General features: G+C 45.4%; 3 protein-coding genes across 20 annotated transcripts in view; 1 reads left to right on the top strand and 2 right to left on the bottom strand.

Annotated features, from left to right (window-relative positions):
• OARD1 (O-acyl-ADP-ribose deacylase 1) overlaps window positions 1-24,880 on the bottom strand; it is a 116,355-nt gene that overhangs the window by 3,296 nt on the left and 88,179 nt on the right. The window lies entirely within an intron of this gene.
• On the top strand, window positions 215-16,327 carry NFYA (nuclear transcription factor Y subunit alpha). Of its 17 annotated transcripts, none has more exons than XM_061362989.1 (11): window positions 215-377; window positions 2,971-3,092; window positions 4,721-4,807; window positions 7,046-7,192; window positions 8,460-8,591; window positions 9,221-9,326; window positions 9,782-9,930; window positions 10,738-10,911; window positions 11,269-11,370; window positions 14,807-14,882; window positions 15,706-16,327. In XM_061362989.1, exons 2-11 carry the CDS (start codon window positions 3,018-3,020, stop codon window positions 15,795-15,797), a joined length of 1,140 nt encoding a protein of 379 aa, XP_061218973.1. In that variant the 5' UTR covers window positions 215-377; window positions 2,971-3,017; the 3' UTR covers window positions 15,798-16,327. The 17 variants fall into 17 exon arrangements, with proteins under 17 accessions (XP_061218973.1, XP_061218970.1, XP_061218971.1 ...); XM_061362986.1 differs by having other exon boundaries at window positions 217-377; window positions 4,724-4,807; window positions 9,764-9,930; window positions 15,706-16,325; XM_061362987.1 differs by having other exon boundaries at window positions 217-377; window positions 4,721-4,804; window positions 9,764-9,930; window positions 15,706-16,325.
• Window positions 20,293-24,725, bottom strand: LOC133217469 (triggering receptor expressed on myeloid cells 2-like). Of its 2 annotated transcripts, none has more exons than XM_061363006.1 (4): window positions 24,383-24,725; window positions 22,160-22,504; window positions 21,786-21,840; window positions 20,293-21,399 (listed from the first exon to the last, which is right to left on the bottom strand). In XM_061363006.1, exons 1-4 carry the CDS (start codon window positions 24,546-24,548, stop codon window positions 21,195-21,197), a joined length of 771 nt encoding a protein of 256 aa, XP_061218990.1. In that variant the 5' UTR covers window positions 24,549-24,725; the 3' UTR covers window positions 20,293-21,194. The 2 variants fall into 2 exon arrangements, with proteins under 2 accessions (XP_061218990.1, XP_061218991.1); XM_061363007.1 differs by having other exon boundaries at window positions 22,160-22,501.

Raw genomic sequence — 24,880 nt, 5'->3', positions numbered from 1 at the left:
GGCAAGATGGCGGCGGCCGCAGCGGGCGCTCTAGGCGGGCGGGAGGACCACCCACTCTATGATCCTCACCGAGAACTTTCCAACGGACACCACGCACGCGCGAAACGCTCGAGGCGGGGGCTACATAAGGCGAAGGAAGGGGTGAGGCCGCGCAGGCGCGGAAGCCGTGGGTGGGCAGTGCCTGGCGTCCACGGAGGGAGGGGCCACCCGGGGCGTGCGCCGTTATCCGCATGCGCCGCCCGCGCCCGCCCCCGCCCTCGGCTTTGTTCGGGGTTGGGCGCCATTTTGCGCGGCGGCTGAGTGAGGCGCTGATTGGGTTTCGGGGGCCCGCGGCGGAGCCAATCAGCGCGGGGCCCGAACCGGGGGAGCGAGGCACGGTGAGCGCGAGCAGCCAATATGGAGCCCCCGAGCGCCGGCCCCAGCGCCGGGATTGGCGGGGCCGAGTGGCCAGTCAGGAGCCCGCGCGCGGGGCCGGGCCCGGCCGGGGCGCTGCGGGGACGGGGCTCGGCTGCTCCGGGCCCGGGGAGGCGCGGGGGGAGCGCGGGAGGACGGCGGCGGGCGGAGGGGGGGCGCCGGGGCCTGTTCCGCTGCGGGGAGTCGCGTGGCGGGCCCGGCCTCCCTCGGCGGGGACAGGCCTCGCGTGTGCGGGGCCGCTGGGACGCGAGCCGGCAGCGCCCCGCCCTCCACCGGCCGCGCGGGGGGAGCGGAGCGGCGAACGGCCCCGCCGGCTGTGACAGATGGGCCGCGGGGCAGCGCGGGCTGCGCCTCCTCCCCTTCCCCGCTGTGCTGGGTGTGAGCCGAGGGCAGGACGCGGGCCCCCTCCCGCCTTCCCTCCCCGTACCTGGCCGCCGAATGTCGCCGGCAGCGCTGTTCTCCGTAGGGCGGAACCGGCTGTGGTGCGGGGTGAGGAGCCCAGGGCTGCCTCCGGGAGCGGCCGTGCCCGACGGGCTGGCCCCGGACTGAGGCCGAGCCGCCCTGGGTTGCTCCCCACCCGTGTGTCGGGTGAGGAGCCCGGACAAAACCTGGTCCCCCGTGGTTCATTACTGCTGCCGGTCCTGGCATGGGTTATCGCGCTGGTTCGGTCTTAGTGTGGCTTTGCTAAGGGAGCTGTTAGTGCACGTTCTGTAGCCCCATGTCTGTGTGTGTGTGCAGGTATGAAGCACGCTGATGGAACATGAGGGCACTGTCAGGCAGCCCAGGGCCAGGGAGGAGGCAGCTCCAGGAGCAGTGTGTGCCCCTGCAGTGCATTAGCTGGTCCTAAAACGAGCTTTGTGTTTGAATGAAGGGAAGTTGGGCTGGTGCAGCCTGGGGAAGAGAAAGCTCCTTAAAGGGAGACCTTAGAGCAGCTCCAGTGCCTAAAGGGGCTGCAGGAAACCTGGAGAGGGGCTTGGGACAAGGGCCTGTAGGGACAGGGCAAGGGGAATGGCTTGAACCTGCCCGAGGGGAGACTGAGCTGAGCTCTTAGGCAGAAGCTCTTCTCTGTGAGGGTGCTGAGGCGCTGGCACAGGGTGCCCAGAGAAGCTGTGGCTGCCCCATCCCTGGCAGTGCTCAAGGCCAGGTTGGACACAGGGGCTTGGAGCTGCTCCACTGGAAGGGGTCCCTGCCCGTGGCAGGGGTTGGGACTGGATGAGCTTTAAGGTCTCTTCCAGCCCCAACCAGTCGGGGATTCTAAATAATCCCTTGGGAGGACTGTGATCAAATGCCTGTAAAATCTGTTTGTAACTGTGGCTGGTGGCAGGCAGTGCAGAGAGCTGGGATTTCAACCCTGCCCGTATGTGAAGTACACAAGACAGCGACTCGGTACAGGGTGTGTGAAGAGCCATCCCCAAGCCCTGCTGGGCCTGTGCTCAAGTGCTGGTTGTGGTGTTAAGGAAGCCAGAAAACGTTTGGCAAACAGCTTTTACTGGCCTCCTGGGCTTGCTATTGAAATACATCCCTGATGAGTGGAATGTGGGAGCTGTCTCCTGCCAGGCCTATGTTTGGTGTTAATGTGCAAGAAACCAAGAGAATGTAAAATCCTTTTGTTTTCTTAGGCTATGGTGAGGAGTAAGGTGGTGGAAAAATGATGCTTTCTTAAGACACATGCAAGACACTGAAGTACATAGGATGGTTTAAAGAGCAGGAAGCTGAGAGGTGGCACTGCAGCAAGTAACCACAGCAACTGCTACAGCTAAAGTTGTGACTGGGTTTTGTGTGCTTCTTTGGGAGCCTGGGGGTTTTGGTGCTTTAGAATTCCAAGATTAAAGTTACAGGCTGCCTTTCACTAATGTAGCAGGCACTTGTGCAGTCATAGCATAAATCAAATACCTCATTAAGAGTAAGAGTAAGAATTCTTCCCTTGTGGATCAACTGAGAAGAAACCTGAGGGAGAAGGAGGTAATGGAACTGAGTGTTTTATTTCAGCAGCGTGTTCCTCATATGTGCAGGCAAGAGTCCAGGAGCTGGGAGGCAGTAAAAGGCTGGAGGCAGTGAGAAGTCTGCTGGTTATTCTCAAATACAGGAAAGGAGGAAGAGGAGAAGGATGAGGAGGGAGTGCTGTGTAGTTGGGGAAGGAAAGTTCTGCTTTGCTTTGTTGAACTCCTGAAATGCAGCTTGGTTTTACATCAGAACTGTGTGTTTGATGAGGGGATTTAACCATCACATCCCTCTCCTCCACCAATATGCAGTGCAGGCATCAGTTTACAGCCCAGAATATTCAGACTTGAAGGGTAAAACAGGAAGAGAAAGAGGCTCATAGCTACTGTTTCACACACTGAAGATACTGAGAGCATTGAGATTGTGGTGCTTTCTGCTTCGTGGTCAAATGAGCTGCTCTTGAAATGCCAATTGTAGTTCTCTTAGTGCGTGCTTTGAAAGAGGTGGTTCTGGCCTCAGTGCCAGCAGATGGTTTGCTTTCCAGGCTCTGTCAGGTAACAGTAACCTTCAAACCTTGGCACAATAATCACAGGCTTTGTTCACTTCTCTTGCCAGATCCACAGGCTGAGGTGCGCCTTCCACCGTGCTGGAGCTGACCCGCCATGGAGCAGTACACAGCAAACAGTAACAGCTCCACAGAGCAGATCGTTGTGCAGGCTGGACAGATTCAGCAGCAGGTATGGAGGGTGGAACGGGGGAGCTGGTGTGCTCAGAGCTGTTACACATCATCTTGTACTCTCAGAGTTTCACTGGACCAGCCAGATGCTTCATGATACTGTCTGGATATGTGTTTGCCCAGTTTTAGCCACCTAATCTGTGGTCATTGACATGATGCGAGTCAGAGTAAATGTAAAAATTACTTATTAATAAAGTTGCAGGTATACAAGCTACCAAATTTCATGTCGATGGGAGTTTGCAAACTGGTGGTGACCTGAGGAAAGTAACAAATCCCTTCTGCAAGTTGAGGAAATGCAGTATTAATAGAAACAGTCTGTTGTCACCAAGGAACAATGTAGTTTCCCCCCCAAATTTGAAGTAGGTTTTATTGAAGCCCGTAGAGGCTTTCTCAAAAGGAGTATTTGAGATCAGTTGTTTCAGAGCTACAGGTGGATCAGAAAGAACACACAGCACAGGAGTTGCATCAAGACATGTAGCTTTGAATGAATTCATCCTCCAGAAAGACATTTCTAGTTCATATTCTGATGTGCAGGTGAGAAAGGCCAGGATTTTTTAAGGGCTTATAGATTTTTCCTGTTAAGCTTCACCCATTCAGATACAGTAACACATTTTCAGGTGAGCTGTGCTGATGCTGCTGGATTTTGTTGTATCTTCTGTTTGCTGTAGTTCAAGGCAAGGGGAATTTCTTTGTTGTGCAAATGAGTGGGTGATGTTTTCAGTGAGATGGGCTTTGCTCTGTCACCAGCCTGTTTGATAGCAGGGACCAGCTTCTCCCATTGCTTTTAACTGACATTTTTAGTCAGAACAAGAACGTACTTGAGGTTTAACATAAAGAATACCTGCTACATTTAACATAAAAAATACCTGCTACAGCAGATATATTTGGCTTTCTTGACACTTTGGAGGTGACAGTGAGGTAAATACATACTGTGGCTTGCTTCACTTTTAGTACATGCTCTTAAAGCCTGGGTTGTGTATGACATGAAATATTTCTCTAAAGTAAAATGTTTAACAGGCCTGTTGTAGGACAGCTTTTAGTAGAGAGATGTCCTTCATCTCCCCAGTGCTAACACAGTTAACACAGATATTTTGGGACTCTTACTAAAGAGGCTAAAGATAGAAAAGGCTTTTAGATTTAACTGCTCTTGCAACCTCTCAAGATTGTCCTTCAAGGTCAGCATGGGAAGACACTGATGTGGGGGTGACATAGCTGAAGCTATGACTGGAGTCATCTGTGCTGCTGCTCTGTGCAGGAAGGAATTTATGGCCTTTATTGTAACTGACAGTCTGCCAAAAATCTGGAATCCCTCCACAGTAAGAGAAGAAACATGGGCAGTGAAAAGAAGAGTTAAGCAGAAAGGCAGCAGTCTGAAACACTTGAGGCTGAGATGTTAGATTCTGCACAATAATCTCATGTCTTTGTAAGCTGTGCCTGTTTGAGATAGTGAAGCCTGTATGCAGTTTTGTTGGTATTCCTTTCTCAGGTTTGCTAAACATGTTCACATTCCTTATGTTCCAAGAGCAGTGTGTATGAATTTTCAGTTCACCCTCTTCCAGCAAAGTGTCGTTGTCTCTTGTTGGAGCTCTGCGTTTCCATGTTTCAAGCTATTCCTGTTCCTATTCCCAGCAGCAGGGTGGTGTCACTGCTGTCCAGCTGCAGACTGAGGCCCAAGTGGCATCCGCCTCAGGCCAGCAAGTCCAGACCCTCCAGGTAGTGGTGATCTCTCTAATTGTGTTTGTGAGCACTGCATGACTCTCGCCATCGCCACATATCTAATGCTGTGTTTTCGCCAGGGTTTGAAAGAGGAACAGGAAAATTTGCTAGCAGTAGTGCCTGTGCTTTATGCTAGGTGTAGGGTTTTCCATGGAGAGCTTTTCCTTGGATCTCAGGTGCATGCCAGAAACCCTGATGCATCTAGGAATTCTGGCTGCATGTTCTGAAAGTGAATAGTGGTTGAAATGGGACTTAAAAGACGAAAATCCCACCAACATGAGGAAGAACCAATTAAGAAACATAACTCAAAGATTTAATGTAGTGTCAGGGAGATGAGATTTCTGATACCCACTGTGAGTAGCTGTGTTTTCACTACAGACAGGGAGGTGGTAGAGCTTGGAGAGTGAAACTTTCTCACCTGTGATTAAAAAGGGCACCTGAGGACAATATTGGCCTCTGTGAGATGGAGACATCTGATTTCTTATTTGTGACCAACACAGGGAAATCCTGAAGTGTGTATCCTAAACTGGAAAGAACAGCAAGGTCATTTCAAACCCTGGTTTGTTTCAGTGTGGAGTATTTTCTGTCTTGCAAATTCCATTTCATTAGCTCATGTCAGAGGCTTTAAAGGAGCTGAGAAGCCCTGCATAGCTGCAGCACTTTAGAAGTGGGGCATTTCTCACTCAGGATTTGGATTTTGTTTGGATTTGAATTCTTCAGAGGGGAGTTCCAGGAGGCTGGAATGGTCTTGCCAGGTGTAAAGTTGAACACAGCATTTTTTATGTTCAGAGTTCATCTGTAAAGCTGGCTGACATGAATTGCTTGGGTCATTGTGGCCTCCTGGTGGACCTTATGGGCCCCCCTTTCTTTTTTGTTCTCTTTTCCCCCTGCTTGCTCTAATACATTAACAAGAATCCTGGAATGAATCATTTTTGTTTCTGCTTATTGGATATTGTCCTGCTGACTGTGCTTCTCTGGCTGCCATGAGCATGCTTATCTCTTTCTCTTTATGTTGTAATTCAAAGCAAGCACTTCTGATGTTTGTTAGGGACTTGTATGCCACAGGCTGAGGAACAGAACAGTGGGGCAAGGGTATTGGGCAACCTGGAAAGTCACACTATTCTGTGTGGTGTGTTGATCACTGAGGTGCAACCGCAGTTGCTGCTGTGGATGTGTTAGTATGTAATTCACTTGGGTGTTTGAACTATGCAAAGTAAAGCGTTTCAGGGGTAGTTCAGTGTGTGCTGGAGCTCTGTGCTGATGTTCAGCCTGGGGTTCTGCAGTGCTGAGTACTGCAGAGGAGTAGCACTTGCTATTGCCTGGTCTTGAAATTTGCAGGTAGAAAACCCAAGAGGTCAGTGAGGTTTAATCAGGTTTTTTAATCCTTTCTAAACAACTGAGAGTGTGGCCAAGAGTGATCACCTGCTTCATAAGACTCATTTCATGTTTAAGCCATGGTATTGGCAAAGATATATTTTGGGGACTTAGCAGGTGAGGGTGTTTAAACAGAGAGGGTTTCCTCTTCCTTTGCTTTTCATTGACCTGTTTCCTAGTGACCAGAGACATACCTGATCTCAGTCTCCAGACACTCCTATGCTGAGTTTACAAATCCACTTGTAAGCCTTGTTGGGCCAAGTGGCAGCTGCTCATTGTCTTTTTCTGTTCCTTCCTGACCTACACTTTGTGTTGTTACATTCATAATTTGACTTAATACCCATGAAAAGGTTCCCTAAGAACATCCCACGCAACGTATCAGTTAGGAAATGGAAATGTTGTAAGCATGTAATTGGGGAGAGCTGAAGCTACTTCAGAATCTGTCAGAATGGCTTATTTAGAGCTTTCTCATTAGGAACTCCAATTAAAGATTAGGAAGAGTGATGTGAATAGTGAAGTTTCTTTTATTACACTTTGCTCTTGGGCTGTGCATGAAAGTAGTTATTGTGTCATGAAAATTTAGCCATGCTTTTCATGCTTCATTGCAATTAAACTTGGAAGTTTTGGGTAGAGTGCAACAGAAAAGGATAATGTACTAAATCCAGTAGCACATCATGGAAAAGTATCTAGAAACTAAAGATACTTGATGGTGATTGAGAACCTGGTTAGTGACTGTTGCACAGTTTCTCCGGTCACCGCATTAAAATAGGTAAGCTTTCAGCCTCCTGTGGAAGCCACCTCTGTTTCTGGCTTCGGGTCACCAGACTTTTCATTGTTGTGTTTGCTTTTTCTCCCTTTTCCCAGGTCCAGGGTCAACCCCTGATGGTACAAGTAAGCGGAGGGCAGCTGATCACATCAACGGGTCAGCCTATCATGGTGCAGGCCGTGCCAGGGGGTCAGGGCCAGACGATCATGCAAGTCCCCGTTTCTGGAACACAGGGGCTGCAGCAGGTGAGATAAACCTCACTGTATTTGAGATAAACTGCAGAGAATGAACTGGGATGTTCTCACCTCATCAGATACTGTATTTGCCTCTTGAAATAAATTGGGCAAAGTCGGTTGTTCTCCAGCTGTGGATTTGGCAGTGAGCTGCATGTTAAGAATGCAATGGAAATTCTTTGTGTATTTGATTTTTGTATTTTATGGGATGGTGCAAACCTTTTACATGAGACCCATTAAAACACAGCTGGAGTTGGTTTGGGGTTTTTGGTTTGGGGCTTGTTCTGTTTTAACTGGCCCTGACAGTGTAGTTGTGATCTGGTGCCTACACAGTATATGGCTCAGAAAGATGATTGATTGATTGATTGAAAAAAGCTTCTTAAAAATAACTCTTGTGCTTGAGTTCATTTAATACACGATGGCTGAAGGTGAATTGAAACTTTGCTGTTGCACAGAAGGTAATCCTGTAGAAGGTGTAGAAGATGGATTTTATTAGATTACAAGTATTTGTAATACTTGTCTAAAAGATGGTTTTTGAATTCGAACAGGAGCTCACAGTGTGTTCCTCAGAAGCCAAGGGAAGAACTGTAACAGTGGCTTAATGAAAGCGTTCTAGTGATTTGAGACTGGGATTTAGGAATCAAGTTGAGCACAGTCCAGGAAGGCATCTGATGTCTCGGTGTTTTGGAAGGTTTATTTAGTGTTTATTTAAAACGCTTTTGTTGAAAACCAATATATTTTGTGTAAGGTTCTTTACAGTCTGCTTGGTGGAGGAAAATCCATACCTGAAGCATCAGCTTCAACCCATATTCCAGTTCCTCTTTTTTAAAGTAAGAAATGTTTCACGTTGCTGGAAAGACTTCTCTGCTAAGCTGGAGGCAACTTTATCTATGTCCAGGAGGATTTCTGTATGCTGGATAATTAACACTTTGCAGATTTCTTAAATCTTAGTCCTCTTTCACCTGACTATTATTATTCCTGGTTTCATGTAAATAACTTATTTCTTTTGACCGTTTTATTCTGTGAGCAGTGGAGAACTGCTGGGGTATAATGACACCAGCATATTATGTTTCCTCTATTCTGCATGACTGTGACTGCTGTGTCACAGGGAGGAGTAAAGTAAAACTCTTCATTTGAAAAGGGAAAAAAGAGAAGAATCAGTGGTTTCTTTTTCTTTGCAACAGTAAATCATCCTCAGAGATGGTTTGGTAATGCTGAGGCCAAGGAGGGAGAAATAAGAGGCATAGTTAATGTTCCTTTCTGACTCTTTCTTCCACAGATTCAGTTGGTCCAGCCAGGTCAGATTCAGATTCAAGGTGGGCAGGCTGTGCAGGTACAGGGGCAGCAGGGCCAGACCCAGCAGATCATTATACAGCAGCCACAGACTGCAGTTACTGCTGGCCAGACACAGGTAACTGCACCAGCATGAAAGGGTTTTCTTGAGAGGAACAGGAAGAGAAACTTGGCAAATGACTTAAGATGTGGTTAAGAAAAAAGGGGGAAAGGCATTATTAATATTGAGGAGAACTTGCGAATAAATTTCATGTTTTTGTAGTGTTTTCATACATAATTCTGGGGCAGAATAAATAGATTGCATGTTTTTATCCATTGTGTTTCTGTACTTTATTGGTTCATGGTCGGTTTTGTCTATTTGTTGCAGTTTGAAAACATGAAGTATCACTAATGTCATACTTGCGCCATTTGTGATGTAGTCCAGTCATGCTTGGGGTTTCTGCTGGTTCTTTTGTTTAGGACCAAAATTAATAGTTCTTCTCTTAACATACCTATAGTGAGACAGGAAACATAGAACTTGTTTCTTTCAATATTAAATATGATACTGTTAGAAAAAGTATGATATATGTGCTTGAGGTGTTTTATCTGCAGTTCAGTGGGTTTGTGCTCCATCCTATTTCTTGATGCTGGTAATAAAGCAAAAGAAATAGATGCCTGAAACACCTTAAGCACCCTGTATTAATTCGGAATTGTAAAAGTTGAAAAGCGAGCAATTTGTAAAGTTATTGTGTTATTTGTTTTGTTTAGACCCAGCAACAAATAGCAGTGCAAGGACAACAGGTAGCACAAGCAGCTGAAGGCCAGACCATAGTCTATCAGCCAGTTAATGCTGATGGAACCATTCTCCAACAAGGTATGAGTTTTGGTGTGAAGAGCAAGGACTTCTCAATATCTCTGCCATAGGTGTTTATTGCCTCGTAATTACTGTCAAAGAAAACACTGAGTTGCAGTGCTGGGGGTGCTCTGAGTGCAAACAAGCTCTTTGGCAAGGGCTGTTTTCTAACAGAATAGAAAGGTCTTTGCTTTTCTACCTTGGAGTACACACATCTTTCTCCTGACATTGGGATTACTGAGCAAATACAAATGCAAAAAATAGGAAGAGTGAGGACCAGGTGATGGAATTTAGTTAATAACTTGCAATGCTTTTCTGGATCTTTTTTGCATGCTGTGGAAGGATGAATGAGTAAAAAGTAAAAAGCAGAAGTGGGACTAATGGTGTTCCCTTCTTTTTGTGTGCGTGTTTTTTGGTTTGTTTTGGTTTTGTGTTTTTGTCTTTTCTTTTCTTAAAAGTGACAGTCCCTGTTACAGGCATGATCACCATTCCAGCAGCCAGTTTGGCTGGAGCACAAATTGTCCAAACGGGAGCCAACACCAACACAACCAGTAGTGGACAAGGGACTGTCACAGTAACGCTGCCGGTTGCTGGAAATGTTGTCAATTCAGGTGGAATGGTTATGGTATGTATTGAACTTTCCATTGGTATTTTTAAAGGTTGGAGCTTTCAAGATGCCTGTACACAAACTGTTGTCTGATTTAACGTCACCTCAATGTTGTCAGTCTTCTCAGTAGCATTCATTTAGGATTTAACCAAGAGAAGTTTTGAGTTTCAGTGGCCTGTCTCCTATTGCGACCTGTGTATTCTGCTTTCTTTCTCCCACAGCAGATTGAGTTCAGAAATCTAGAAACTGAAATTCAAAATTGTTAACTGATAAATAAGGCTTAAAAAGCCTGAATCAGCTCTTCCTTTTTTTGAGGATTCCTTAGTATTTGTTTTTCTGATTCCTAAGAGGGCTTTTTCTGCCAACTCCTTTGTAGTGTGAGGCCTTTTAACTTGCATTCTGTTCTTCATCCCCACTAGATGTCAGCAGCTCTATGAGTAATCCTTAAGAAATTACCATATAAATTAAAGAAGTGATAACCAAAGAGAAAGGGAAGCAGTGAGCATGTCCTGTATGCTTAATCATACAAGAAACGGTAGCATGGTCGTAAATTGTACATTGTATTGAAATTTTACCGTTATGAAAAGAAAATAAAATCCCTAAGCATGACTTATGAATAATTGATTTCTTTAAATTTGTTCTTATTTGGTTCTACAGTTTAAGAACAACTTTTATTACTCCTTTTAATTCAAATAGGTGCATTATCTAAACCAAACCCAAACACTTTCCATTTTAACGTTCGTGGGTTTTCTTTTTTAGTTTCTTTTTTTTTGCATTCACTTTGTGTTCTGAGCTACAAGCACTAAACCCACATTCTCTGTACAGATGGTGCCTGGAGCTGGCTCAGTACCAGCTATCCAGAGAATACCTTTGCCTGGGGCAGAAATGCTGGAAGAAGAGCCCCTCTACGTAAATGCCAAGCAGTATCACCGGATCCTGAAGAGGAGGCAGGCACGTGCTAAGCTTGAAGCAGAAGGAAAAATTCCCAAAGAAAGAAGGGTGAGAATATAACTCCAGTCTAATCCAGGGTTGCTCTATGGGAAAGGCATAGAAAACCATTTGTGCTGGAAAATGAGGACTAGAATCTTAGCGATCTTCAGTTACTATTTTTGTGTCTTCATAGGCTACATCAGAGTAATTTAAAGTCACTTGGTGGCAGTAGTGCTTCCTGTGCATGCTTCTGATTGCTGAACATTACTGTAGCTGCATTGCAAATGGGCATTTACTGTTAACGCTTCATCTTTGGGGAAGGATGGGGACTGGGTAGGCTTTTCTAGCAGTCAGGGATTTCCCCTGCTCTTAGTGCTGAACTAGAGATAGTGGGCTGGTCTCATTGCCTGCTTCATCCTGTCGCAGAAATACTTGCATGAATCTCGGCATCGTCATGCCATGGCCAGGAAGCGGGGAGAAGGCGGACGTTTCTTCTCACCAAAGGAAAAAGACAGCCCTCATATGCAGGTTGGTGGTGTTTTGTGTGCTCTTTGGACAAGTGCCACTTTTGCTTCTTTAGAATACGCTTTGGAAGTGTCTTAGTACTGTTCTGTTTGTTCTTTTTTGGGCTAGGCTGCTGACCTTGTTCCCTTTCGGACAGTGTAAAGAAATAACTGTCTCTTGTAGAGAGCAGGTTTCTATTTGCCTCGAGTAATTAACTTACATTAATATTGATAGAAATGTATTCACTGTGTTGTAGAGTCAGAGAAGGCTGTATTTGTCCTAAGAAATACAGTCTTTGCAGTCTGGCTGCATACCAGAAGTATGTTTTTAGGACATGAATTAAAGGTAGAGACACCTTATCTGCATCTGTTGGAATTACAAAATGTGAATATCCGATTCCTAGCTGCATGTTGATTGGCTTAAAAAGTGCATGGCAGGTTCTCAAAGGAAGGGACACATTAGAGTAGAATTAGCCAATTCTGTTGTTAATTAGTGCTTAAGCAGTGCTGTGGCTTTAGCAGAAGATTTCTTTTTCTGAAGTAGAATCCTTTCCAGGTACTCAACCAGTACTAGGTCTTCTCTATCACCAGAAACAAAACATTAGCAGGAACTACTGAGATTTGTATATCCCATTCTCTTACACTGGCCTGTAAACCCCAGGAAAAATAAGACATGTTCAGAGATCAAGGAGCGTCAGGAATATCTCCTCTTGATAGTTGTGCATGCTTCTCTCTGCTGTTACAGGAAAATACTGATGTTACAACCTGGTATGTATTTTGTATCTGTAGGATCCAACTCAGACCAATGAAGAAGCAATGACACAGATGATCAGAGTGTCCTAACTGCTGCTTAAAGAAAAAACATAACTGAGTAGGATTCCTGTCCCCTCTGCAAGTCTCTCCTCTCTTTCCAGTGTATCAAGCGAGTCTTTCAATGGGACATTCACCATATCACAGCCCATCGTTTTCTACAGAACAAGCACCACGTTGTCAGTATGTGGGTTGGTATTCCAACTGCAATTCACTCAACAGAAAAAAATACTCAAACTTACCGACTTTCTTGATATACTCTTCTGATCCAGCACAGGGATTTCAGAGGCTGAGTAGCGCTCGTGCCTTTGTTTCCTTCTTTTAAACATCTCTTGCATTAAGATTGGCCATAGGTGAGAGTGTGCTGCTCACTCGGTGATCAGCAATAACTCTGGCATGCTGAAGCAGGGGCAGCAAAGACTTCTTGGAGTTATGGCCCTTCTGTACAGAGACTTCATCCAGCTTCTAGCAACCAGCACCAATGTGGCTACACCACACAAAACTACTTTGTTTTCCTGGAGAAACTTGTTATTTACATCCACTCCTTACACCTTTGGACTTCACTGTTGACTGGACTGTTCCCTGTTGTTGCATCTGCACTTCTGAACTGGCAGAAACTGAAGGGGGATTCTTTTAAGTTCCACCTTGTAAAATATGTAAAAAGCAAACTCTTCTCTGGGAAGAGTTCAGCCATCTAATCACCATGATAGAAATATTTCATGATCACTGCAGGACTTGATGTATTGTGCATCCGTTCCAAGAAGTAAGATGGGAGAGGATGATGCGGGGATAAGGATTTAATTGGTAACAGCAGTCTCTGGGTTGTTTTTGGTATGTTTATTGCCAGTAGTTGTTGCTTGGAAGAGAAATGGGTGCTAGTATAGAAAGGTTTAAAACTTTTAAGTGAGTCTCTTCCAAAGGATTCCTTCTAACCTGCCCATCCAGTGCATGGTTCCTCCAAAAGACGTAAAATCTGCATAAAATGTGAGTGATAGCACTTGACCATCTTTGTGATGGTGTTTCTTGATGTCTGTTCTAAATCAGTTCTACAATTCTCTCATTCTACAAGGAGTGAGGGATTTTATGGCAGCAGAAGCATCGGGCGACCTAACTCAGCTCATCCTGGTGTAACTGAGGAGCTGTTAAACACAGGAAGGCAGATATTGATGAACCTTTCAGGCTTTTGATAGACTGCCCTCTTTAAATAAAAAACAAAGTGGCACTTAAAGAGGAGTACTTACATTTAAAAAAATGGATTATTTTTCATGACCAGTCGCTGGCTTCCGTCAGAGTGTCCTGACAAAACATATCTTGAATTCCACAGCTCATTATGGATTTTAAGCTTCCTCCATTCTTACTGATTTGAAATTTGGCGATGGAAGCTGTGGTTCATAAGCATTTTAACAGGTGATACTTGCATCTTTCTTTCTCCTGCCATCATCATGCATGAGTTCTAAGATGCTCTGTGTATCACCTGCCTTCTGCAGTCCCATCTCTTCCACTTCGTGTGGTCTGTAGTTCAAACACAGAACTGTCAGGAGTTAAGCATGGGATTGGCAGTATTGGCAGGCGTTGTCACTGAGGGGTAGTGATGAACCGAACAGGTGAAGCTGCAGCGGCCAGTATGGGTTCAAAGAAAACAGCCAAGGATGGATGACACTGGTTTAAATTCAGTGAACTCTGTTTTCAAGTAAATGCAACTTGAAAAAAAACAACCCATATTATTTCTTGTCCCCCTCTGCTTTTCACATTCACTTAAAGCTTATGACTAAGTACAAAATGGAGGACAAATCAGCAAATTGTAGAAGACTGAGAGGATACAAAAGGACAGAGCCTTGGAAATTCTATTTACTTTAGAGAAAAAAGAAAGAAGTTCTGGAGTGTGAGAAGATGGGAAGGAGTGCAAGAAGAGGGAGCATGTGGAGAATGTGGAGAAATGCTACATTCTACATTGTGAACAGGCAATCTTGGAGGAAGAGCATGTCAAGATACTAAGGATGACAGCGTTTAGGTCAGCCACCCATGGGGGTACATAGCCAGTGAAAGAACAAAATGCAGATCTGGTATTTGTAGCAGGCAACTGAATTTCCTAAGTGGAGTTCAGTTCATTTTCCTGAAGCTTTAGTGCTGTGTTCCTGCCCTTACCACTGCTGATGTGGTGCACTGAGGCTGAGGAGGAAGCTTGGGCACACGGTTGACAGCTGCAGCTATAGGAGGTGGTGGCCAGCTCTTGACATGCAAATAAATCTGTTAATTTTGTCTTAAATGATAGGAGTTACCTAACGCTGTGCTCACAAATCTTAACGTTAGGGGTTTTTCCTAGTGGTTTAAAAGGCATTTGTTTACCTCCATTGCATTAACGGCATCTTTGGTGCCGTTGGTTGCTTCTGCCTTAAAATACTTGCCCAATTTGAGCACGGTGCTTCTGTTCTTCAGTTGGTGACTATGAAATCCTCACCCATTTCAGGAAATATGTAGCTCTCTTAGTGAAGGACTAATAAAGAAAAAAATCTGCTTTATTTGAATTTGCAGCATTATTGTAAATATTTTTTAAGCACATCTGTACAGTTGGTCAGTGAACTTTTCATGTGCTGGAGGCTTATTTCTGTGCTGGAGTAAGACAGCCTCTCCATAACGTTTCTGCTCTTCAGGTCACAGCTGATCTCCCTCCTGGAGAGCTCCTTCTGAAAGTTGGAAGTCAGGAAAGCAAGATTATTGCTATGACAGGTATTTTTTTTTAATGAATAATTACTTCTTTTCTTAAAGAACTTGTAAACTTCAAAGCAGCTAGGATGTTTTCCCACTGAGCTCTTCTATATAGGTTTTCTGACCCGTTGTTGTAGAATGTGTGTTAAGACCTCTGGATTTGTGTTGTATAGGAAGTCTTATTGTTAATACTTTCAATAGTGATGTGAAAGCCTGGGTGCTACTGTCCTGTTTTTCCTTTGCTTTGGGTTATATGTATCTTCTAAAAGTAGTGTTTGCTTGGCAAGATTGGAGTTACCGGTCAACACCATGTTACCAAAACTGCTTTCTTTTCCTGGGTATATGGGTTAAATTGGAGACGTCATCAAGTTCAAACCTCTCTAGTAATTAAACAGGAATTCTTTGTAGATTTGCTACACTTGATCAAAAGCTCCCCTTTCGAAGTGCGTAAAAGAGAGGAAAAAGGAAGAGGCTCGGGAATAATTGTGGTTGATTGACCCAGAGAGCACTGGAGTGGTGAACGGATCAAAAACCAGTTTAATGGGAGTGTGAAGAACGGGGTTTGGAAAGCGGTCCCCAAGCGATGCCACGCGGCTTTAAGGCCTTGCATGTTAAAAAGGGGGCGAGAGGAATCTTTTCTTTGTGAATGGGTGTGGGGAGGGTACCGAAAGGAATGAAACGTGAGGCAAAGTTTGTATATAGTTAAAAGTTTATAATTTTTTTTTTATATAATACATTTTTTCAAGTGTATTTCAGTCTTTAATAGATGCAATTGTAAGTACTGTGTACACTATCCAGCTAATAAAAGTTTATAAACCAAGAACAAGCTTTGCTTCTTTTTCAGACCTCTTGAGCCAAGCAGCAGCAGTGACACAGAGCAGGGCAGGCACTGCTGAGGAGCACCCAGCAGCCGCTGAGCTCTCTCACCCTCCATGAGGGAAGGCTGTGGGCACCGGACATCTTGGTGTGCCATTGCTCCATGCCCATCCGCCATCTTGCTGCTCGAGGCACTGCTGTGCCCGCCCTTGGGGCCAGGCTGAGGGTGCTGATTGGCTGGGGGTTGCTCTGGGACGCCTCTGATTGGCTGGTGAAGAGTACTCTTCTTCACAGCCTGAGGAAAGCAGTACCTCAAGATGGCGGCTGTGGGGTGGGTTGTGTCTGAGGAGGGGCTGCTGAGGGGTAGGAGAAGTCTTTGCCACTCCACTCAGAGCCCAGGGAGTATGACTTATTATATGATTGTTATGTTCATACAGTGCAATGCTCTTAGCAGTTAACAGCAGGTAACGGAGGAAGGTGCCCAACCATCAGTCCTGTATTTGTGTACTCCCTATTGGAGATTAAACCAGTCCTCTTAGTGTTTACTGCTTTTGAAGTGAGACAAGTCACAAATAACTGTTTCAGCAGCTATCTTAGATTTGGAGTGAGTTTTAACTACAAGGACAGAAGAGAGCTTTGGAGGCACCGGAATGGAAGGTATTGACTAATAGCCTCAGTCCTGGAAGAAACTCCTGTCCTCTTACATCCTGTGCCCTGTCCATCTGATACAGCCAGTTCCTTGAGCGCTGCAACTTGTCTTCCTGTTGCCATCAGAGGGAGAAGCTGGGAGGACGTGTGAGACATTACCCAGGTACATGCTTATACCGTTATTCAACAGCCAAACCAGAACTAGGTCTCTAACCAGCTGTCTCTGACAGGCTTATCTGAAGATACGGCCAGGTTTGTCATGTCTCAAATGGCCAGAGGCTGCTCATACCTGTTAAACCATTCCTGAATGTGGTTCCACAGCTGAACAGAAGTGGATTGGGTGAGCTGCTGGTGCTTTCCAAGCTTAGCTACCAAAGATGCCCATTTAAATTGGGTCTTAAGATAATTCTTCCTTCATTATAGGCAGTTCAGATTACAAGCAAGTCTCCATCATTTGCACAGAAGGAAAACGCCTGTAAGATGTTACAGATTTAGAAAGATTTGAGAATGTTTCTTGTGTCTTTATTTTAAATCAGGCAGTTACATTTTGATAGCTTGTGACAGGGGACTGACAACATCCATAGAGATAAACTGTCCCTAGAAACACCCTTGAATTTATCGTATGATAGCAGATCATCTTCAGCTTTTTAGGCAGAAAGACGTGCACCAGTGAGCCTCTCTATTAAGTTGGTTATTCATCTTCTATTACTTTAGGATCTGAGGCCCACAGCCCTGTCACTGTGAATGCCATTGCATCCTGATGAGTGTCTATGCAGGCAAAGGTTCAGGTGCTTTCAAAGAGACAAGTAGCATAAATAAGGAGTCGGACTTGTCTGCTGCAGCCTTACATTAACTGTTGGTCTCTGCTGTTGTGCATCATGTCAGACTGTAATGGTATGGTCCCCACACCAACACTTCTGTCAGCTCAGAAATGACCCAAAGCACAAGGGTGTCAGCCATTCATTTTAACAGAGCTGGTTAATGCAGCTGGTGTGGGTTAAACTCAGAAAAATTAAAAATAACAGCATGCAAGAACAGAAAATGGGAAGCTGGCGCAGGAAGGGAGGGATGCACTCGCGCAAGCCTGTTTAGGAAGCCAGAAATACGTTTCTTTAGCTATTATTAATGGCAAAAAGCTTCCTGTCATGTAGCCACACAAGACCAGTCAACAGAATTTCCTTCTTCCCTACCCCTCTTCCCCCTTCAGAATTGTACAAGCACTCACAGGCAGGCAGAGTGGAGTTTATATGATTCATGGGTGTATTCTCTGCCTTTTCACGTTCCTCCCATGCCACCTAGTACCGAGGTTGGAGTCTTCTTGGGATCTTAATACCAAAACATTAAACCCATTTTTGTATCATATTTGGCACCCTCGGGCTCCAGCTCATAGAATTCAGATGAAAATCTCAGTCAGATGACTTTTGGGATTTATCCATAATCCACGAGTGTTTGCAGATAGCGCCGTGATAACAGGATTGAGGAGTTTGATCAGTGTGTGTGTAATATATTAAGGGTTTATATTGTAGCATGGGTGTGGTGGTATTAGCAAGCACCAAAGGCAATGAAATACAGCTATTTCTTTGTCAAAATAACTAACTTTGGGTGTAAGTTCTACACCCATGTGTTCAAACTGAAGACAGTTCATACTATAAAGTAGACAAATGTCTTTCCACAGGACCCTTGTTTACTAAAGCATGTCAAGTGCATTACTTGTGTATTTCAAGCCCTCCCGTGGCTGGCACTGTATCAGTTGCTACCAGAGAGAAGTAGTTTCCTGTATTTGGGTTTATAGTTGCCTGTTGTTTAAAAATAGAGTAATTTGGAAAAAGAAATACACCCCAGCTTCCCACTAGATTGGCTTACCAAAAGCTGAACTGCGATGCTGGACTGTTATAAAGTGCAGGTATTTTTTGTCAGGGAAAGTTTGTGGATCCATGTGCATCAGCATTTCAGCTGTGTTCTGCCTCACACCCCAGACACATCCAATCTCAGCAGCTGGTTACAAATTGGTAAGTTCAGCAAAATTCTGTGACTAAGCCCAAGGCTTTGGGTTGCTTTGCTGAGGTGGACCTGTTTTCAGTTCCAGAACGTGGAGTTGTATCCCCACGGTGTGTCACAGTATCACAGTATGTTAGAGATTGGAAGGGACCTCAAAAGATCATCTAGTCAAATCCCCCTGCCGGAGCAGGAACACCTAGATAAGGTTGGTTTGGCTCCCCTTTATATATTTATATACACTAATAAGGTCACCCCTCAATCTCCTCTTCTCCAAACTATAGAGACCCAGCTCCCTCAGTCTTTCCTCATAAGGGAGATGCTCCACTCTCTTAATCATCTTAGTTGCCCTGCGCTGGACTCTCTCCAGCAGGTCCCTGTCCTTCTTAAACCATCTCATGCAACAAAGGAGCAGAGCTAACATCAGCACAAAGAGAACCCGCAGAGGACAAGGAAATAAGCAGCCCCAGGAGTGTGATCACTGGAGATGAACTGGGGTGGCAAATGGGAAATCTGGATTCCTGCTGCCCTTCCTGGGCAGAGGCTGTTAGGCTCCAGGCCTGCTCTCAGGTTCCCTGGGACCCCTCAGGTGATTTCTTGTGCGTTATACAAGTCTTCTACATGAGTTATCAAAGCTTTTCTGTGTGAAAGGTTTCTGTGACTGGAAAACACTTCTAACTGAATGGAAACATTTGTGCAAAAGCTGTTTTTTTAGTTCTCATCAACTTGAAATATTGCTGTCCCAAACCCATTTGGTTTTGATTAATACAATCCTACAAAATCATATACAGTGGTTTTGATGGGAATCCATAAAATATTTTCTTTTTATTTCCTTTGAGACTTTTTTATTTCATATGGCAAAAAATAATTTCCTGGCCACTTCTGCCTCTGGATACATACAGGTACATACTGTGGTTCTGTGTTGAACTATATAATGGAGTTTTACCCTGTCCTTGATAACCTCTAGTGGGATCTTTAGGTACACCATCTTTTGCTGTAAAGCAAAAATGGAAGTGACACGTCACTCTTGATTTATTTTAGCTGTCTCCCACCCTGTGCACTGTTGATCTGGTAGCTCATCCTCAAGTGAAACCACTACCTGTATTCTTTGCAGCAGAATATTCTTCGCATCACCCACAGAGATATGTGCCAGAATTCTCTCTTGGGAGTTGTGTCATGATCCCAGGGCACCATAGTTACCATGTGGGAATACTGAAGCCAGGCTTTGTTAGCACAGCTGCAGTGGTGTGTGGCTGTGGATGGGCTAATTTAGCCTCTGGAAATGAGTTTAGCCAGAGCACAACCATGGAGTGCCTTATCTGGTTTGGGATCTGAGCTGCTGCTTCTGCATGGTGCTAGGCAGAGGTGCACATGCCGACCTGCCCAGCTGGCTCAGAGCATTTCTACACAGCAGAAACACACCAGCACATTCTAAGTGTCACCTCTTCTTTGGGTGATGTGCTGTGACCTGGTGTACTGCAGCTCTTCATCATGGCTCCATGCTAAGTCAGGTAATCAGTTTGATTTTATTTAGCTTTGCAAGCAGTGCAGGGAAAAGAATGCGAATACCCTTGGGTTTGGGGTCTTCCTGGGAGAGCAAAATGCAACTTCACTTTGGGGAGTGATGAGCAATGATCACGTTAGTAAACATCCCCTTAATAAGGTAGAAAAAATACGGAGGAATACAGAGAGCCAGTTCATTCTGTGCTTGCAAAGAGAACTTTGTGTTTTGAGAAATAAGGAAGCAGGCTCAGGCCTGCAGGGAGACTTCCCATTCTATTCTATTATGTTCCGCAGTCCCTTGCACCTTTCCACAGTGACTGTTCACCAAGGATCCACACTGTCCAAGACAGTTTCTGGGAGTTAATCTTCATCACCTTGGAAAGGCAGGATCTGGCACTGCTCTGAAATGACACGAAGCTGGTGGGTCTCAATTCAGACCCTGGTGAAATGATATTGGGATGAGTATCTGGAATAACTGCCTTGCCTGATGGTGCTGCTGCTGGCAGCGGCTGGAGAGGACAGCAGAGCACTGCATTGCCAAAGGCTTTAGAGAGTGGAATCTCGGTTAAAAAGCTGATTTTTAGACAAATTATACTCCTAGCTTTCAATAGAAACCATGTCGTTCTGGCTGTATTTCATGCTTTTGGGGGAAGCATTTGAGTGTTTTGTGGAGACATGTAGGACACCTTGAAAAAAGCTGAAGACAAGGAAATAACCAGCCCCAGTCTGAGGAGTGTGATCACTAGAGATCAAATGGGAAACCTGGATCAGTTCTTTATCACTGATTTCCATGAATCAGGAAAAGTTTCTAGAAGATCTGAGACAGAACCATGTCTTTCCATTTTTACATTATGAGGATGTGTGTGTGAGTTGCTCAACACGTTGTGGTTGAGATGTGTTACCTAAACTTCTGGTTTTGTTGCTGGTGTATCTGTAGTTTTATTTCTAACAAAGCACGTACATTTACCAGCTGTACAGAGCGTTTTTTTTCTGGCCTAGCAATGAGCTGGGGGAAAACTGAGCAGAGCTGCTCACCCTCCATGTGCCTGGGGAAGCATCTCTGCACACAGATAAGCCTGTGTTGGATCTCTTGACAGAAAGATTTCATGTTCCTCTTTTCCCCCAGCCCTTGATCCCATCCTCTTCCTTTAGGTTCGGGTGCTACTGGCAGCATCTTTTCAGTTCAGCTGTGCTGGGAAAAGTTGGTCATCGCTAAGAAGAAGAGGTGGCAGATGGTGACATTCCCTCTCCAGAGCGACAGGTTCAGCGGTGCCTATGTTTAATAGGCGATGCTTTTCTTACAGCAGGTGGCAAAGCTTTGCCTGCAAATGTCTGATGGTCATTTCCCTGTGACCTCCCTTTGGTGTGGCTCTAAGCAGTGCTCTCCCAGGAGGGGCTGATTCCATCACCAGCGAAAGGGAGGACCTGCTGCTCACTCAGCCTTGGGTTTGTCCACTCTCTTCCTCTGCTCTTCCTGCTGTTGCCAATGATAAAGATCAGCACAGCCACCAGGAATTTAGAAACCAGTAATCCAGCAAGGATATAGAGGACAGTGAAATCAGCTTCAGGAGGGATGCTATGGGGAACCACAAATACAACAGTGAAGGGGATGGTTCAACTTTTGAAAGACAGCATTAAAGAAACTCATAGTACAAATATGAAGATGGTAACATGTGCAACAGGCAGTCCCTGCCTGTGCACAATAGAGCCTGGTTATCTCACATACAGATAAAATTATGATCTGCAGGATTTGTTTTGCTTGACACTTTAGCACTGCGTTTTCTAAATTAGGATAAAAACCTTAGAAACCACACAGCAGCTCTAGGAATTGTCATGGATTAGGAACAGGTAGAAACTATGCCTGTGGTGCTGTTCCTCTCAACTTCTAATAGGGTTGCCGATGCTAATCTGCCTTACCCTAGGAATATCAGAGATCACAGCATGAGGAGTTCTGGGGCTTACCTGGAGATGCTATGCACAGCCCTGGGCTCCTCTGGCATTTGGGTCTCCAGGACAGCTGATGACAGAAACAGAACAGTTTAGTCTGCAGATGTTTGTGGGTGATGCTCATTGGTGTCAGCAACACCAGTGCCCTGCAAGGCACAGGTAACCAAGGGGAGACTAGCCACTGGGCTAGCTTCTAGAAGGTTAATCTGGGTAGCAATAAAGGGATGACAAAAGGGATGTCCTGTGAAAGTGAGGTCATGTTACTGTAAATCAGGAACTAAAAAGAGGCAATGAAACAGTTCCTCCTTAGAGTAAGACACAAATAGATGTTTACTGAAGTGAGGCCTTGGCATCTGCAGAACCTGTGAACTCAGAGCCTCAGAACATACCTGTCAGCACTTCCACTTGCACCTTCCTTAAGCTGTTTGTTTCCCCCAGGTAGTCACTTTTGCACTGGTACAACCCAGCATCCTGCTTCTTGAGTCCCTTTATGGTGACTGTCAGGACCCCTTCACGGACGTTGTCGCTGATAGAGGTGGTGCCGTTCCTGTTCTTTAGGAAAGGCAGCCAGAAGCGTCGGGCACTCACCACGTGTTGGCACTTGGTCTCATGGATCTGCTTGCACCAACTCTTTTCTCTCCATCGCTGCTGCCAGGGGTTATAGGTGCAGTTGACAGAAATGGTGTCCCCTTCCATTCCATACACCACCGTGATGTTCTCTGCTGCACAGGCTCCTAGGAGAGAAGGAGGAGCATGAAGCCGGGCATTCAGGTAGACTGAGGTGGCACCACACAAGCTGTCTTGCTTTTTAAAAGCTCTTCTTACAAGGCAGCTCCTAAACCGATGTTGCCAAGCTGTTTGTGTGTGCCTCTCATTGGGCTGTGGCATCCCTGCTTTGCCATGTCCAGCTGCAGCAAGACAGCTTGCTTCAGGATTTGGCCTTGAGCACTTACACACATGTTAACAGACGCAGAGTTGGCTCTGGAATACCCCCTGCTGCAGAAAAGCTCCTCTGCAGTAAAGGCCCATGAAGTTTATCCCCATTTTAAGGCTCTTTACACAGCCCTGGAAACAGTAAAATCACTGTGACACCTCCAAACCCATGCCCAGCTAACTGCTTAGGAGGTTATTTCTTAATCCCACTCCTAATTTCTAAATCTAGAGGTTTAGTTTGTTTTTTTTTCCACCCTATCTTTTAATATCCTGCTAATTTTTAGCATGTTGACAACTGGTCTGTGGATGCTTGGCTTTTCATTTGGTTTTATCCCCTTATTCCTAATCTCCATTCCTCTTGATGGTTGGCAGAGGCACAGGGAGCAGTCTGAGCTATTCATACTTCCAGAGACAAGTGCAGTGTGGTATTTGTGGAAATCCCTGTATTTCTAGTGAAGGAATTCAGATGTTGGTGCCTTCCATGAAACAGAAGTGATGATAACACAGAAAGAAATTAAAAAGCAGGACTTTGTGCTGGCTGAGCCTTTTAATAGCACTTCTTAAAATCATTTTAGCCATTCTAAGTGAATTGTAAGCTAAACAAATCTGAAGATCTTTCAGCTTTACTAGAAGGCAAAAATACGAATTAGTGCTCTCCAACACATTCAAGTCTTTATCCTACTCTGTTACCCTCCTCAGTTATTCCACCTGAGGTTTACTCCCAACATGTCCAGTCCTGTCCTGTGCAATCCCTCAAAGCACTTTAACTCCCTCTCCTATCCCTCGTTACCCCCTCTTCACCTTCAATTCTGCCCCTCCAGTTCCAGGAGTAGCCCCGGGGTTTGGGGCTTTGGCTTTGTTTTAAATAGAAACAGCACTGCAAAAAAATCTCTTCATCCAAATCATGGCATTTATAAACTTGCTGATGCCCCTGTGGAACACTTTGTGTCATCCTCTTTTCAACCAATCCTGCTGACACATCACTTACTATTTGTGTTCCTCTTCCCTCTTGTGTGCTACTGAAAAAAGGATAGGGCACTTCTTTCCCAAACTCATTCAGATTTTTGAGGCAGGTTTCTGCACTCCCAAAGCCTGAACCTTTCACCAATGCCCTTCTTTGCATTCCTGTAAGTACCTGGGACCTACAAAGGGTTCCTGGAGGGAGAGGGCTGCCAGCTGGGTCCTGTGCCTTGTTTCTCTTTCAGACGAACATTGCTTCCCAAGCTGAACATAGTCAAGTGCCCAAGTCCCCTTCACTGAGCTTTCTTTGCCTCCTCTCAAACCTGCCTGTTGCAATTTATATTCCAAGCCCTACAAATGGAAATTAACAGGATTTTGCAGTTTCACCCAGGAGTTCTGTCAGCAGTGCTTCTTGTCTTACTCAAAAGGATCCTGGTGGGAAAAGCTGAGCACCTGGATCACCCTTTGGTAAATGAATGGAAAAGCACAAACTCTTAGGAAGGAGTCTGGCATCACTGCAATATAAGTGGGGAGGAAGAATCGGATGTAGAACACACTGCAGTGTTCCAGGGTCCTTCTGCACGCATTGCCCTGGACCTTGCAGTGCACAGGTAGGCAGGAAGAGTCTTTACCCTACCAAAGGTACCTTAGCCCAAGTTCTGCCCCAATCCTTCACCCTACCTGTTAACTGAAACCCAAGGCCATGTATGTGTTCTTACCTGGTAAGAAGACCAAGAAGATGAGGTGCACGAGCTTCTCCATGTCAGCTGTGCAGAGGAGACAGGAGAGGAGTCTGGAGAAAAGTGAAAAGGGCTCTTGCCCAAGAGCAGCTTGCTTTGCCCCCTCCTTGCTCTGCCGGAAGGAATGAGCACAGGAACTTGGCATCTTTTTTGTCCTGCATATTGAGCAATTCACCAGGGATGGACATTTCTTCCGTGGGCTGCAAATTCAGGCATCAGCACTGCCCATGCACAGCCACAGTTTAGTCTAGACAGCCTGAAAGAGAGCATCATGTGATGGCCTGAAAACATAGTGCTGGGAGTCCCTCCCAGCCCAGCCCTGGAGCCTGGCCACCAGAGCAGGCTTTGCATGGAGTGAATTCCTGCAAAGCCAAAAGGGAAAGGGGTGGCTCTCAGGGGGACTCTGCAGGTAACTTAATGACTGCTACTGCTAAACCCAGGACACTGAGACAGCATCACAAGGCTGAGAGGAGGGCA

The sequence above is a fragment of the Neopsephotus bourkii genome, unplaced genomic scaffold (genome assembly GCF_033783945.1).
Source record: "Neopsephotus bourkii isolate Nb327-2 ecotype Australia unplaced genomic scaffold, CSIRO-AGI_Nbou_v1 NB_1139, whole genome shotgun sequence".
Taxonomy (NCBI): Eukaryota; Metazoa; Chordata; class Aves; order Psittaciformes; family Psittacidae; genus Neopsephotus; species Neopsephotus bourkii.
Note: the sequence above shows the minus strand (reverse complement) of the source record. Positions and strands in the feature narration are given on the sequence as shown.

Bases quoted from the DNA above. Each gene is read 5' to 3' on its own strand.
- NFYA (XM_061362985.1), top strand. From the start codon at position 3,018: ATGGAGCAGTACACAGCAAACAGTAACAGCTCCACAGAGCAGATCGTT. The intron at 4,808-7,045 runs GTGGTGATCTCT...CCCTTTTCCCAG, and splicing joins AAGTCCAGACCCTCCAGGTA to GTCCAGGGTCAACCCCTGAT. The intron at 14,883-15,705 runs GTATTTTTTTTT...CTTCTTTTTCAG, and splicing joins CAAGATTATTGCTATGACAG to ACCTCTTGAGCCAAGCAGCA.
- LOC133217469 (XM_061363006.1), bottom strand. From the start codon at position 24,548: ATGCCAAGTTCCTGTGCTCATTCCTTCCGGCAGAGCAAGGAGGGGGCA. The intron at 22,505-24,382 runs GTAAGAACACAT...CTTCTCTCCTAG, and splicing joins CTTCTTGGTCTTCTTACCAG to GAGCCTGTGCAGCAGAGAAC. The intron at 21,400-21,785 runs GTAAGCCCCAGA...GGTTCCCCATAG, and splicing joins GCTGTGCATAGCATCTCCAG to CATCCCTCCTGAAGCTGATT.